Consider the following 15,367-nt stretch of genomic DNA (forward strand, 5'->3'; position numbering starts at 1 on the left):
ATAATGTGTTTATACACACAATTTATTATTATTACACATGTCCGTTATCATTTTGTCCAAAAAAAACTTTCCAAGCATGTAAATTGAAATGTCAAACTATAGTTCACAATAGCATCTTCTTATACATAATAAGAATGTGACACATTAACTTACATACCGATGAAGGATGTAAAATTAAAATAAAGTATAAAGAATGCCTAAAAACATATTAATAAAAAAAATCTTAATTTAATTAACCTGGTTTAGTTTACATAAGCATAAGTCAATTGAAATGTATTTGCGGATTTGTTAGTTCATATTTCATACACTTGTTAAGTACCTTCGGGTTGGAGACTTTTATTGATTTATGTGCTGAAATGCATTATTCTACTTTAGCGTTGTATTTCGCAACCACGACAACCAGATATATAACTGCATAGCATATCTTGTAATTCTGTTTACAGAACTTGAATTTGACTTTGAAAAATCGAAAAAAAAGACTTCACATTTTAGACTTTTCCAAGACAAAATCAAATTGTCATCCCGCGCAGCGAACACGACACACTAATCGTCAACCTATCTAGAAACAAATACTGGAAGGCTGAGAAGGTATTGCGTGATCTGACGTGAACATCAACCAATCCCTTTGGAGTACAAAAGCGTTGGTTACTTCGGATCCAATCACATATATCAGAGGGTGGGGAAAACTGTTTTTGTTCTGTACAACCGGGATAGATTGTCACTTGGTAACCAGCCGAAGGTTACGAGTTAAAGAACTGGATTACGCGATCATCTGACCATTGGAGGGGAGTGAGTCGTAATGGCAAAGAAGCGGCGACTTGAAATAATTTTTATTACCATCTCGTTTCTGCCACTTTGATGAATACTGTCGGCATCAGCATTTAGTACCGGGGACTAAATGAAAAGGAGAAGTTTAAAACAGCTGAGGAATAAAGCGCACGACTAAGTGCATATCAATGCGCTGGTCCCGCGACTAGCGTGCCGCTCCCGGCTGATCAGATCATCTCTTGAGTGGTGGAAGTCCTGTAGTTTTGCTCCATCTTCATAGGCGCAGTTTATTTCTTGTGTGTGGACTGCGATGAGGCGCCGGCGTCGCTTTGGATGGAGTTAAAAACTTAACGAGTTCGCGCTCATTTTTTTTTCTTCTGTGCAAATGTAAGATGATACTTTTTAATTTTAATTGCGTGCGCAGGCTCCCTTGGAAAGGCTAGCATTTATGAAGCAACAAAACGCAAGTCTCAGAAACGGTGGTATATGTTTGAGCTTCGATTGTCCAAAACAAGCTGCTAAAAATAACACAAATAGAAAACTGAATCTTCACGTGTGATATGGGCGTCGATTCAAGTATTTATTTACAGGGAGAGAGGAATGTTTGTAATGCTAGCTGCAAAGGGATGGCCTTTTAAATTGTAATTGCATAAATAATTGACGGGAACACCCCCCCCCCTCCTTACCTATGTTTCGGAGGGCAGGTTTTAAGCTTTTTTCTCTGGTATTTTTGCTTGCGCCTTGATGACAGCAGGCCGACAGCTGAAGAGAGAAAATAGAAGTTAAATTTGGTATACGGATCACTTTAAAATAAAAATAAATCAATGTATTTTTCTGGGAAACCGGGAAGCAGGGGTAATTTTTGGGGCCACTGCCGAAAGTGACAAAATCTTTTTTTATAAAAAGATATATTTCTTATCAGAAAGACCTGGATATAGCAAAAGGATACTTTTGGAAATTCTAAGGTGGGGGCTGAAAGGAGCAGCGGCGAGATACAGTAAACAAGGAAGCCGGTGAAAATGGCCGGCGACGGCGTCTACAACAAACAGTATGCGAACGATGAGACTTTTGGAAGCACGAATTTGCTGGACAGACGACAAGAAAGCGGAGAAGCCGCTGTTATCAGCACTGCAGGGCGGGGGGGTCCGTCCTCGCCCTTCTTCGAAACCATAGGCGGGGTACTGTATCGCAAGAAGTTGGAAAAGGGATGCATTAATTACAGGGAAGTGCTGGCCGAGGACAGGCATTCGAGTGCCATCGCCACTTTCCACCAGAAGAGGAACGGCAAGCTCCACCACACCTTGGAGGACACCTACCGGTTCGTGGCTGAAAACTACTGGTGGGAAGGTGAGGCACATTTTACTCGAATTGCAACGCAGCGGGGTTATCAGGTAGCATTTGGTGACCACAAGAGGAGTCAACTGTTCGGTGCAAGTGGGCGCCTCTAGTGGCGGCTTTTCCAGAATTTTGTTTTATTCAGAGATATACGATATACAGTATATATATTTTTTGAAGGTTTACGTGATTGTCTCCTGTAGGAATCATTTGTGTTGAAAAATAATTGCCTGTTGTAAATACCTTTTTAATTCAGTCAGGTGGTTCTGTTTCGTTATTCTGTTAATTTTGATGTGCTTTGTCTCATAACTTGATAGGTTTTATTAGCACACGTGCATGATACCCGTCAGCAACATTTGGAGGACTTGCCGTGTTCTATATAACATTTTGACACGAGAGGAAAAGTTGAACTTTTCAGCTTTACGCGTTAGCTTGTACCTCTTAGCAGATTCGAGTCCGCTGTTCGGGATGCACGTGGGAAGAGTTTGAGAGTATTTCAAAGGACTGGCTGACTGTTGTAGTGAGTTCATAAACTTGTTTTATCATCATCCGAATGAATTACTAAACAGAATCGGTCACACGTTGATCACAAATGACAATTGTTTACATTTTTGTTATCGCAGAAGCTCATTAAATGTCTTTCCCGATGAGCAATTCAACATCTTTTTGGGAGTTTTTGTACAGTTTTTTGGTTAAGCAAGCCGGTTTCATTTTTAATGTCTCTATTTCAAAGAGGTACTACTTTATGTTGGAGAGTGATTATATCGTTGTACAGATTCAGTAAGAGATATTTGTTGAGGCTAATGATGAAGCGTACGTGTATAGGAAATACTATTGAATGTATGTGGGTCTTGTTTTCATTGAAATAGTTTACGAAATCAAAACTTTTCCTTCTGTACCGGCAAAGACATTCATGCATGCTAGATAAAACTGCAAATCCAAACTGGCTCCGTATGAATTTGTATGTTAAGTCTTCATCCAGGGCTGTTTTCCTGCCTTTTATGCAGGGCTGCAGGGATAGGCTCTGCCCCGCCCTTGTAACCATGCATTTGGATTAAAGCAGGCTTGAGAATGTAATGTTGGTTAATAAGATGATAAAAATGAATATATTGCTTATCCACCAACACCATGGTTTACAGAGTGCCACATTGCAAGGCATAATTTAATAGAACGCCTTATTATAGAGCACACAAGTATACAATTTGGGATATTAAAGTTACGCTAGAAGGAAGTGCTATTCTACGGTGCTGTTTTAACTTTAGGAGAAGTGAACCTGCGCCTGGAATGTCAAAGCGGCTGCAGGTTTTCTCTTAGGGCAGATTTGTATGAGGGTAATTGTTGCCTTTTTGCTTTTAATTGTACTTATTTCTTTTAATGAATTTCTCCAGCATCCCACAGTATCAGAAATTGGCAACAGTTTTTGTGCAATGTAGAAATTACTTCCCCCTTGTTTTATAGTTTGATTACAATTTTAATACTTTGTGAATAAAATATATTCTTACCAGAATATTACCTTGTTAATTTAAGATTTTTCTTTTTTAAAATTCCTGCAAACCTGCTATTTAGTTGTTTTCAAGTTGCTTCGTGTAACTGATTAGACTATATTACTTACGGCTATTTACTAATGCATTGTTTGCCAGGAAATTGAACACAAATAATTACTTATTTTATAAGTTTATGGATTTGGTTTAGAGCTAAAAAATACTCAATTTGCCCAATGATGTGGCCGATCGTCTATCGGTTGCAGTTACTTTTGCTTCTGTACCATTTTTATACTGGCATGTTTTAGTTGTTATATTAGCAAACATTAGTTTGATTAAAAAATGCAGTGAATCACAGAAATGTGGTATTTTCAGTTTCAGCTATTAAGTATTTTGTTTTAGAATTCCTGCTAATTGTGCAACTCTGAGATTGTATGGTTAAGAGATTTACTTCACAAGTATTTGAGAAATGTGATTTGGAGCTGCACATTTTTTTTCACTGTTGAATACAAACTTGTGAAAGAGTGCCAAAAGTGTTTGCCTTGTGCCTTAGCACTGATGGAATAGGTACCTACTCCCAGTGGTCATACAATGGATGGATGGCTGGTTGGTCACACAAGTGTAACCATGTTTATTACAACCACAAGACAAATCTGAAGCCTCTATTTGTTTGTCTAGGGTGTTATTGGTTGGTGTTGTATTAAAAGGTAATTAAAATCACAGTAATTTAAATTTCCTAATTCATATGCACAGATGTAATTGACAACTGATTTGAGACTTTATCGTGTCTTAGCAATTTTATTAAAATAAATGAATATCAGTGTGTAAATGTATTAATAATTAATGCTGGTTTTTGCTTTGAAAACACAATTTGTTTATTTTTGTTTTTAAGCTGTGACTGCAACAACTTCTCTAACTCTCTCTCTGTCTTAGCTTGTGCTAGCTGGTCCTGCCTTTTTTGTGTTCTACTTCTTTACCATCCCTCTGGTACTATAGGTGATATGCATACCATAAATTGAGAACACTTGTGTAAAGGGGTGGGGCAGAAAGGATGAGGTTTAAGAGATAGTTATTAATCCACTGTAGTCCATGTCACATGTTGATGATGCTCAAAAAAGTTAAAGTAATATTTTATATTGAAATTAAATTAAGTTATAGCTAAGAAGGTGGTTGGAATGTACTGTATATCTCCAGCCATGGGACAATTTTTGACCAAATGAGTCTAACTCTGATCTAGGCATACTTAACACTAAAATTTTAAAATGGTTTGGGCTAGGAATGAAGTTACACAAATCTTATTGTTTATTAATTGATTAATAGCTGTGCTAGAAGTGATTGTCACACTTAAGATATTTGTTGTGCAAATTTGTGGTGTGAATGATGCTTTAGAGGTGCTTCAAGGAGAGGAGAGCTTACTTGCTAACTTGGGCAGCGAAATTAGTTCCAAATTTCGAGGAGCATACTTTAGTGCACAGTAAAGCCAATACTCTTGTTATGAACAGCAATAGACTTGTCACCAGATGAACTTTTTCTAAAATCATGTACATGGGAGAGATATATATATCTTAAAATATAGTCAAGGAAACAAAACTATAACAGTTTTCAGGTTACATCTAAAAATACTTGGTGTAGGAGAATTTCTTGGGTATGTTGGCAAGTCACGAATATCCTGTTTTATGCTGATGTTGTTTTAGATTATATATATATATATATATATATATTTTCACTAAGGCAAGACAACCATGAAAAGCATGCCGGTAGGGGTGTGGATTCCCTAAGCCGCCGACAAGTGAGACACCTATGGCGCACACAGGAAGGAGCCACGCCCACCAACTCCAAGACCATTGGATACTACGACAAACTTGCAGGGCCACGCCCACCAACTTGGACGCGACGACACAGAAAAAATGGCGTCCTTTATGTTCGTCTGTCGTAGAGGCCACATGCAGTGCAGGTCAGGTTAATGTCATGTACCTCCGAGCTACGTTGACTGTTCATAGAGGCATGTTTCTCGCTGGAGGTGAATCGCCATATGCAGCGTGTGAAACAGTTTGCGAGGGGTATCCCATGGGATCCTTAAAACAATCCATTAAAACTGAGGTTAAAGCACAATGAAGGAATCAGTCTTTAAAAACCAATATGCCCTATGCCTCTTTTTCATTACCGTCTCACCTGCTTCAACAATGCAGGCCCTGCAACAGTCGAGACGCTCTGTCAGCAGCTGACCTTCTCTGTGCCTGACCGGTTCACACAGAGGCAGCGCACGAGAAAGCCGAGCCAGAGACAGACTGAGGCACATACACAGGTAGCTTGTGGGCGGCTCTCTGTGAGTTTCTCTGTGAGCATTCTCGGTGTGTATGCTTTGAGAACGAGGCTGGACGCAGCTTGCGACCGGGCACATGAGCAGGCAGTGTGTATGCTTCGAGTGCGAGGGTGGACGCGACAGGACCATCTAGGAAAAATCATGTCGCGGATGGATGTGATTAAAACAGCTTTTGTTATGCAGCGGGTTCACTATTGTGTATAGAGTTCCATCTTTTCATCCACTTACTGTTGTATTCTCACACTAACCTGTTTTAGACAACTGTGTCTTTCCAGAAGTGTTTACCATTCAATAAATAACTATGCATGAGATTGAGCGTGTGTCTAGGCGTGGGTAAGCCGTTAAACCCCATTTGGGCTGCAAACCGTGGAATTGCCACTAAGTGCGACTCATACGCTTCCACTGTTTTCGTCCCTACCCTTTGTACTCACCCTCCTCCTACACGTTGACTGTTAATAGAGGCATGTTTCTCGCGGAGGTGAATCGCCATATGCAGCGTGTAAAACTGTTTGCGAGGGGTATCCCATGGGATCATTAAAACATTCCTTTACAATTGAGGTTAAAACATAATGAAGTGAGCAGTCTTTAAAAACGATATTTCGGTTACGACGCATGACCGCGTGCAGCATAGCAAAGTGCTGTACACGCTACATACGACAATTCGCATCCGCGACATACATGCGTCTTCTTAGATGCTCCTGCACTTTGTACACACCCCCCTCCCACCTCGCTACGCCGCACGGACAATTGTGTGTTGTTTCTTTCCGTGTATTGTTACAATGTTGCTTTTCTTGCTGATTTATTACATTACTGATTTTGCAAATGTTAAATTTTCTCCCAGTGCTTAAAAATTATTAAAAAACCGGCCTGATTATGTGGCGTATGGTACGCCGCGGGTTGGCTAGTCTAATATAATAGGGGCTAAACCATAAAGGACCTCAAAACTAAAAGTATTACATCAGTTCTGAAACTTGCAGTGAGCCAATACAGTTTCTCAAGAACATAAGTGATGTGTACTCTTTTATTTGATTAATGTAAAAAAAATGCCTTTTGCTTAATGCTGACAAAGATATGATTCCCCAGCATCAAATTACCAAGATATAGTTTGACTCATTTACTTGCTAAAGGGGTAACCGAAAACAAGGGATGCCCCAAAACTAAGCCTTGATGCACACTACAGATGATCAAACTTCAAACAATAGAAACCAAATACTGTCTTTTGAGAAAGCAAGACTTAAATCAACATAGTGCTGCACCATGTATACCTATCTGGTGTTTGAGATGATTAATCAATATAAGATGTTCAAAACTGTCCAAAGATGAAATATATGATGGATGAATAAAGTCTGACATAAATGAGTAATATTTTGTTTTTCTTTAAATGTCTTTTTTTTTTTAATTTTTTTTATTTGCACTTACTAGTGCTATATTCTTATTATGTTAGTCTTAAAACCTGCAGTTTACAAACGACTGCTCTAAATTCACAATTTTTTTATCAGGTGATCAGGCTCAACTTTCTGCAAAAAGTTTAGACACTGGATGAAAGTTGTTCAAGTAATTTTTCTGATTTGAATTGTATCATAGCAGTTTAAAATTAAGAAGGAACTAATTTAGTTAATGAGTGTTAAGTCACTAATGCTATTTAACAGGCTATTAACAGTGTTATTGGCAGTATATGGTATCTAAAACTGGATGAAATGTAAAATAGGCACTGTATATCTATTCTGAGGAGGTGTGCAAATACAAATTTTGTTGTACTATGTACACTGATATTAAACCTAAACTTTTTTAAACAATCATGTTTCTTGATTACCTCAATTAAAGAAAATCCTTGATTAAAATGTACCTCCTTGTGTAATCAGGAAATGGAGGCGGGGGGAAAAAGCATGGATGAGGATTTTGGCAGAAAGAGTCAGGAAATGTTAGTTGTTTGGGAGCATTTTACTTTAGAAGATAATGCAGTTGTCTGCCTACAGTGTAACACTGATGGCGTATTGTTGCTACACAATGGCAAAGCAGTAGCATCTATAAAATAATTGTATTGTTGCATTGCAGCTTTATATGTAGGAAGAAAACTGCTTTTCAGTGTGTAAACTACACCAAGGCTAAAGTGTAATACTGCTGGGTAAAAAACACACATACACAAAAGCAGATATTAAAGTGCAAGAACAGGCACAGTTTTTTATTTATTTATTTTATTTTTAAAATAAAAAAAAAAAATTAAAAATCACTGTTGCAAATTAATATATACTATGAGTTTTATAAAACAAAGATACCCAACTTTGGCTTTTTCAGCCTGTTATATTGTCCACTGGCTCTTACTGTAGGTGTGTTTTGCTGTCTGTGTTTCATTCCCCCAGTTTAAATAAATATAATACATTTTACAACTACGAAATGTTTCTAGCTTTAATGAAGAGGAGAAAAATACAACCTTACATTGCCTATTAAATTTTCACTTATCTCAAAGAAAAAAGTCTTATTTACTTGTTGTTCTGTGCTTCGGCCTTCAGTGCTAATCTGAGCCATGTCTTTTGCTTTATTTATTTGTTTGTTTGTTTAAACTTTTAAAGACATCTTGTCTGTTCTTGCACCTTACAATAGAGGTTAACGTAACCTGGGTTCAAGCTTGAAATAAAGGCTTAAGTAACAGAGTATGTCCACTTTGAAGCAACAAAGGTGCCTTCCAATTATTCCTAATTTTCGATTGTTATTTTAGCACTGATTCTTAAAATTATTTTCCTTAAGGCAGAAATGCATTTTCATTTTGCTCACCTGCTCATGGCTGCTGTTGAGTTTAGAAGTAAATAAAGAAGTTGATCAGCACAAAACCAAACACATTTGTGGCTGCTTAGAGAAAAATGGTTCAAAAATGCATATAGCCTGGATGTGAGCATATATTAGGAAAACGTGTTTACACTTTTTGACCTTATTATAATCACTATACCTTAAAGTTATGGTAGGTAGTGTCTAGGTTTGATGTGAGCACTTGAATGGAAGATCTACTGAAAGCAGACAGGTAAGTCCGTAGCACTCATTGCTCTATGGATAAATACTTCCACCTGAATGGGGTGGATATTATGGGGGGTAGGGGCCTGATCCTGATTTTTCCATTAAAGCCACCGGCAGTTTCAAACATATTTCAGGAGAGTCATTTCATTGCAGCTACAACTGATACGGGCTGAAATGGTGGGCCATCGAATAATGGTAATGTCTTTCACAAGCAAACTGAATACTGTATAGATAAGTGGCTCTTATGTAGAGTGGAAGGGTGAACAGTCATTACTGATGTTTCTTCACAAATCTATCATCATGGGTTTGAATTATGTGCCTGGTTATTATCTGTGTAAATAATAATAATCTCCACATGGTCACTTAGATCTCTTGCACATTAATACTTGGTAAGCATTCAACAGTGCAGCAAATAAGATCAATAAGCAGACTTTGGTCCTTCAGGTTTTAATTGTTTCTTTAACTAATATTTTGTAAAGTGGAAAAATGTCTCCTTGTGGTGGTTGATACTGTAGCTGAAAATGTTGTCTTTATCTGTTGCACATACTCGGCCTCTTGAAACAAAGTTGGCTTGTGTAAGCTTTCCAGTGGAGAAATGAGCACATCCCATTCCCTGCAAAAGAGGCTCTCTTCCTGTGTGGCCATTACTTCACATTTCCCTCATGTGCATCACCAGTCCCCACTTGTCTGTTGCATCGCCATACCTTCCAGTTGCATATTTTGCTGTTTTTGTCTCTCCAGTTCCACTCCCATGTCTATTCTTTCCTCTTTGTTCTGTTGGGTTTCCTCATCAATATATACTGTCCTGTACGAATATGGATCAGCAATAATGCTAAATGTACCTTGTGTTCATAGTCCAACATTTTGCCAAACAATTGTAGCTTATTTGTCTAATTCCTTAAAGAAAATGTACTCGAAAGTAGAAGATTCTCAAAAAGTGGTGTGTGTGGCATTCACAACATAAGCTAGATGAAATAATACCATAAAGAGGGTGAAAGGTTATCATGCAGGGAGAGAAATTTGCCAAGATGAGCTGGTTTTCTTTTAAAATGGTGGACACTCGCTAGTAGTTTTACTTTTTTTTTAATTTCTTTCGAAAGTGATATGGTTACTCTGTTTTACAATATTTGTGCATTTTCAAGATACAGATTAGTATCTGGTAACATTCTAAAATTAATGTATTTGATAAGTTTAAGCTTTGTTTTCATGTTGAACTAAGGATGTCAGTTTTTGTATACTAATACCAGTGAAATTTTACGATCCTGGGTATGTTTCAATACCTTGGCAAAGACAGCTTTTTATTAAAGTACCTCCATTTATTGAAGTGAACAATGTTGTGCATTTTTCAGTAAAAAAGTTCAAAATGCTCTAAATACTAACAGTAACAGCAGCTTTAAAATACTGATATATCCATCAAGGTTGCTGGATATCATGGCTGGCCTGTACACTGGTACTGTGAGTGCTGTGCAGAGTGGAGGCAGAACCTCTGTGGTTTTTCCCAGTTGATTCTGGAGTTTGTCAGGGTGTGTGTTCTTGCTCCTATTCTGTTCATTGCTTTCATGGACTGGGTGTTGGGCAAGGTCATGGGGCCCAGCAGCAGTGGGGCATCCGTTGGTGAAGAATGATTCACTGATTTTGCTAAGTCAATGGAGGATCTGGTCGGGGCTCTTGAGAGACTGATCAAGGAGTCTGAGTGTCTGGGATTGTGAGTGTCCTGGATTAAAAACCAAGATCCAGGCCTTTAATGACCTCTTGGGCACAGTCATCAGCGATGTGTCTGTCTGCGGAGAGAATGTTGACCTTGTTGAGAGGTTTTCTTACATTGGAAGTGACATTCATGTCTCTGGTGACTCTTCCTGTGAAGTTAGTAGAGGGATCGGGAGAGCATGGGGGAGCATGAGGTTGCTGGAAAGGGGTGTGTGGTGCTCCCAATATCTATGCAAAAGGACGAAGGTCCAAGTCTGTAGAGTCTTGGTGCTTCCTATCTTGCTGTATGGTTGCGAGTCATGGACGCTAACCAGTGACCTGAAATGAAGACTGAACTCCTTTTGGTACTGTGTCTCTTCGGAGAATGCTTGGGTACCACTGGTTTGACTTTGTGTTTAGTGAGCAGTTGCGCATGGAGTCCCAAATGAGGCACATTACCTGCATTGTGAGGGAGCGTCGGTTACGGCACTACGGCCATGTGGGGCTAATCCCCGAGGATGATCCAGCGCCCAGGATCCTCATTGTTGAGGACCTGAGTGGCTGGACCAGGCCCAGGGGATGCCTACGTAACGCCTGGCATTGGCAGATATAGGGTAATTTCCGGAGGATGGGACTGGACTGCTTGTCTGCCTGGGGTGTTGACAACCAGGATCCCGAGGTGTTTCATCATGTTGTGGGTGCAGCAACACGCTGTACCAGTGCACGCTACCTGACATCCACCAAGGCATTCATAAATATCAAAATCCAACGCAAGGCTTAAGTTTTAATGTGTAGCAGAGATGTGGATGCCTTAGTGTATCATCAAATGTGTTTATAATCTTAGGGAGTTTCATCATAGAGTTTATAAAGTATGCTATATCATTAAATTTTATGGCTACTGACTGAAAACTATTTCTTAAAATCTATACTAAATATAAAAATTCAGACATTATTATATGTAAACTGTTGAACTGGGAATACCAAGATAATTCAGTGTACTTCCATTTAAACACTCTTAAAAGCTGTTTTTGTAACTAGAAGTCCGGTCTGTCAGAACCAATTGGTTATGTTACTAATATTTGCTGTTTATAAGATTTATATTTGCACAATTTATCTGGTTAAAACATATTACCAAAGAGTAGAATTTAACAGAGAAGTCAAATTAATTCAGACTTTTTTTTTTTTTTTTAAACAAACATTTGTCTCAACTTTAAAGCTTCTTGTGTGAAATCAAATTTGTTAATTTTAACACTATTCCATTACTTCAGGACTCTCGTTAAACAGCAATTGTGTAACTGTTTAAGGTTTCTTGCATGAGCTTTATTTAGTCTGCCTGTGTACAAATTCAGAATTTGAAAATAAGGTTCGATTATGGGCCGTTATTACCTGTACTCAATAAATTTATAACTGTGAGACAGCATTACATTCTTCAGCTTAAAATTTAAGTCAGGTGTGTTGCAGGTTTGTGCATAGTTTAGATTACTGTATATCAATTCCAAATCTGATTAATATTCTGTTTATAGATACCAGTTCTTAATGATTCTTGTTTCTGATTCTAATATGATTATAAAAAATGGGGTAAATGTTTTTATAATAAAAAAAATTAAGTTCAACTTAAAATTTTACAGCAAAGGTTCTTGGAAATAGTAAAATAAAACAGTATAAAATAATTATACTGTTACAATTCATATCGTGAATGATGATGGAAAATGAATCCTTTGTGTGATTTGTACTGCAGGAAGTCTCAGTGGAGGTATCAAACTGCAGAATGGCAAAAGTGAATAAAGGAAAAATATTGACAAAATGACGTTGTCAGGAGAAAGTTTGAGTCACGCATCCTTCTACAAACATAGTAGAAACCAGCCACTTTAAACCGGAAAAATAATCTCGCATGTTTCTGTGTTTTAAACACTGTGTGTTGTTGGGCACCATATGTTAAACTGCTGGCTCTGAGGGACACTTTTCTACTGCATGTTAAATGAATTAGCTCATAAATCATTCACTGGTAAAATTAAACTGCATAATATTTTAGTGTTAAAACTGTACTTATTTTGTAATATAGTTTTAATTAAAATGATTCACTTTTTGTTTATATAATATGCAAGCTTTTTTATTTTATTCCCTGTACTGGTTAATCTTTCAGAGGAAAACTTCATTGTACTTGTGAAACCATCTACTTAAATTGGCAGAAATATGGCCAATAGCAAGGACTGAATGTACAGGTGGTTCACTCCTACAAGTACTTGGGAGGAGTCCACGTTAATGAATGGTTTGGAACACAGAAAAACTAAATAAGAGGGCAGAGTAGGCTCTTTTTCATTGGGAGACTATGTTCCTTTTAATGTGGGAAGTGAACTCCTTCGCTTCTTCAATAACTCTGATGGCCAGTGTGATTTTTTTTCTGTGCTGTGGTGTGCTGGGCTGGTAACATCTCTTCAAAAGCTAATTAAGTGGGCGGCAACAGTTATAGGATGCACTTTGGACCTCCTGGAGGTAATAGCAAAGGAGAGAATTAAAGCAAGACTGCGTGCCATTATTAACAATGCTGTACATCCTCTCTCTGACACACTAACACTGAGACTTTCAGCCAACGAATTATTCAGCAGAAATGTTTCAAGAAAGGGCGGCACAGTGGTAGCGCTGCTGCCTCTCATCTAGGAGACCCGGGTTCGCTTCCCGGGTCCTCCCTGTGTGGAGTTTGCATGTTCTCCCCATGTCTGCGTGGGTTTCCTCCCACAGTACAAAGACATGCAGGTTAGGTGGATTGGTGATTCTAAATTGGCCCTAGTTTGTGCTTGGTGTGTTGGTGTGCTTGTGTGTGTCCTGCAGCGGGTTGGCACCCTGTGTTGGCTGGGATTGGCTCCAGCAGACCACCGTGACCCTGTGTTTGGATTCAGCGGTTTGGGAAAAAGATGGATGGATGTTTCAAGAAACGCTATGGGAGCACCTTTATATCAAAAGCAATACATCTACGTGATTCCTTACTGACTGTAACATACAAGTCAAAATTTTTCAGTCCAAAGTGTGTGTGTGTGTCTCTCTCTCTCTCTCTCTCATATATATATATATATATATATATATATATATATATATATATATATATATATATATATATATATATATATATATATATATATATATATATATATATATATATATATATATAATTATACACACACATATATAAACATATATATACATACATATCTACATATATACACACACAGCTATTTCGTATCAGTGCAATACGCTGCTTGTTAAAACGGATAACTCCCGCTCTTACGTGCAAGTCTGCGTGGATATTATGAACTATCGTATTTGTTCAAGTTCTATTTAAATTTTAAATAGAAGGAATTTTTATTTAGTCGACAGAAATATCTTTGGTAGGAATGGTAAAACAGACAGGAATATTATTCGTGAATAAATCAACTCAAACCGTAAATAACTTAAAAGAACAAACATTCAAATTTCTTTACTCTTATGTAAATTTATATAAAAATAAACTTAGATTTTAAATATCCCAAAAGATTTTGCTCTCCATAAAAATATATCCTTTCAAAATTATACAAATTCAAATATGAACATGCTGCATAACAAAACCTGGAAATATAAATAAAATGTGTTCCTTTCAGCAATAACAAATCAAATCATTCAGTTGTCTTTGCTCATATGTCATTTTAGAGCTGGACGCCTGGCATCTATTTTTGGCAACAGGTTCGTTTATGTTTGGTGTGAGGTTCTGTGTTGTGGAGATTCTCAGGATGGATTGCAGGTGCTCATCAGTGAGGCGACTCCTGTGTGCTGTTTTGTTAGTCTTTATCACTGAGAAGAGCTTCTCACACAGATATGTGCTACCAAACATGCACAAGGTTCGAGCCGCATGTAGACGGACTTTTTTTGTTCTTCAAAGTCACCAAAGCGCCGTGCAAACTCAGTGCGCTCAGTTTATCAGCAAAGTGCGTATTTGGGAACACCGTAGTGACGACTTGGTTTAACATTACTTGGCAACAGGGAAAGTTGCACTGGTGCATTTGTGTCTCCCATAAAAGCAACTTCACTTGAAATCACTTTGTGATTGTGCACGGTAAAAGCGTCCGCTGGTGTCAGATTCTTATTTAATTCTTCTGCTTTCTGTATCTTCTGCATTGCATTCAGGTCTTTCAGCCTCACTGATGAGCACCTGCAATCCATCCTGAGAATCTCCACAACACAGAACTCCCTGATGTTTTGTCTCATAGTGCCGTCTTAGATTAAATTCTGTAATTACAGCCACATTAGCTCCACAAATGAGACACACGGGTTCAGTAAACATATACTCAGCCTCCCATCGGTTTTTAAAGGCTCTATTTTCAGAATCAACTTTTCTCTTCAGCATCGTGTGAGCTAGCCGCAATAACTTGCAGCATCATAAGCTAGACTTGATTAGCGGTAAGTGTTGGCAAGGCAGCTGAAGCGCTGCATTATGGGATCTGTAGTTTATTGTGTTACCAGCGCTTCATATACCGGGCCATTAATAACAATAATACAGTATATAAAATGATCTCGCGGGCTGGATATAATTACGCCGGGCGGATGTGGCCCTGACCCTTGAGTTTGACACATATGGACTAAATAGAACTTGAAAAGATATATTTTTCAAATGTGATCGCGCAATTCAGATAGAGTTGGCGCACTACAGCCTGCATGCCTCAATAAGTCATCCTCCCTCGCTCTTACTTTTTACCGTTCATCTAATGAATACACTGAGTATGGCTTTACCAAAACA

The 15,367-nt window shown here is 38.1% G+C and overlaps 1 protein-coding gene across 3 annotated transcripts in view; it reads left to right on the plus strand.

The window, feature by feature from the left end:
- The first annotated feature begins 693 nt into the window (after positions 1–693).
- The window catches only part of si:dkey-229b18.3, a 64,998-nt gene continuing 50,324 nt past the window's right edge, over positions 694–15,367 (plus strand). Inside the window, exon 1 of one of the 3 annotated variants that reach the window (XR_005632544.1) lies at positions 694–2,115. Coding sequence is in view for 1 of the 3 variants with exons in the window: in XM_039743853.1 (XP_039599787.1) it covers positions 1,788–2,115 (328 nt within the window). In the remaining 2 variants the exon portion in view is untranslated. The remainder of the gene's footprint in view (positions 2,116–15,367) is intronic. The other 2 variants (XM_039743853.1, XM_039743854.1) reach the window with 2 other exon arrangements.

Source organism: Polypterus senegalus, chromosome 2, assembly GCF_016835505.1.
Source record: "Polypterus senegalus isolate Bchr_013 chromosome 2, ASM1683550v1, whole genome shotgun sequence".
In the NCBI taxonomy this organism is placed as follows: domain Eukaryota; kingdom Metazoa; phylum Chordata; class Cladistia; order Polypteriformes; family Polypteridae; genus Polypterus; species Polypterus senegalus.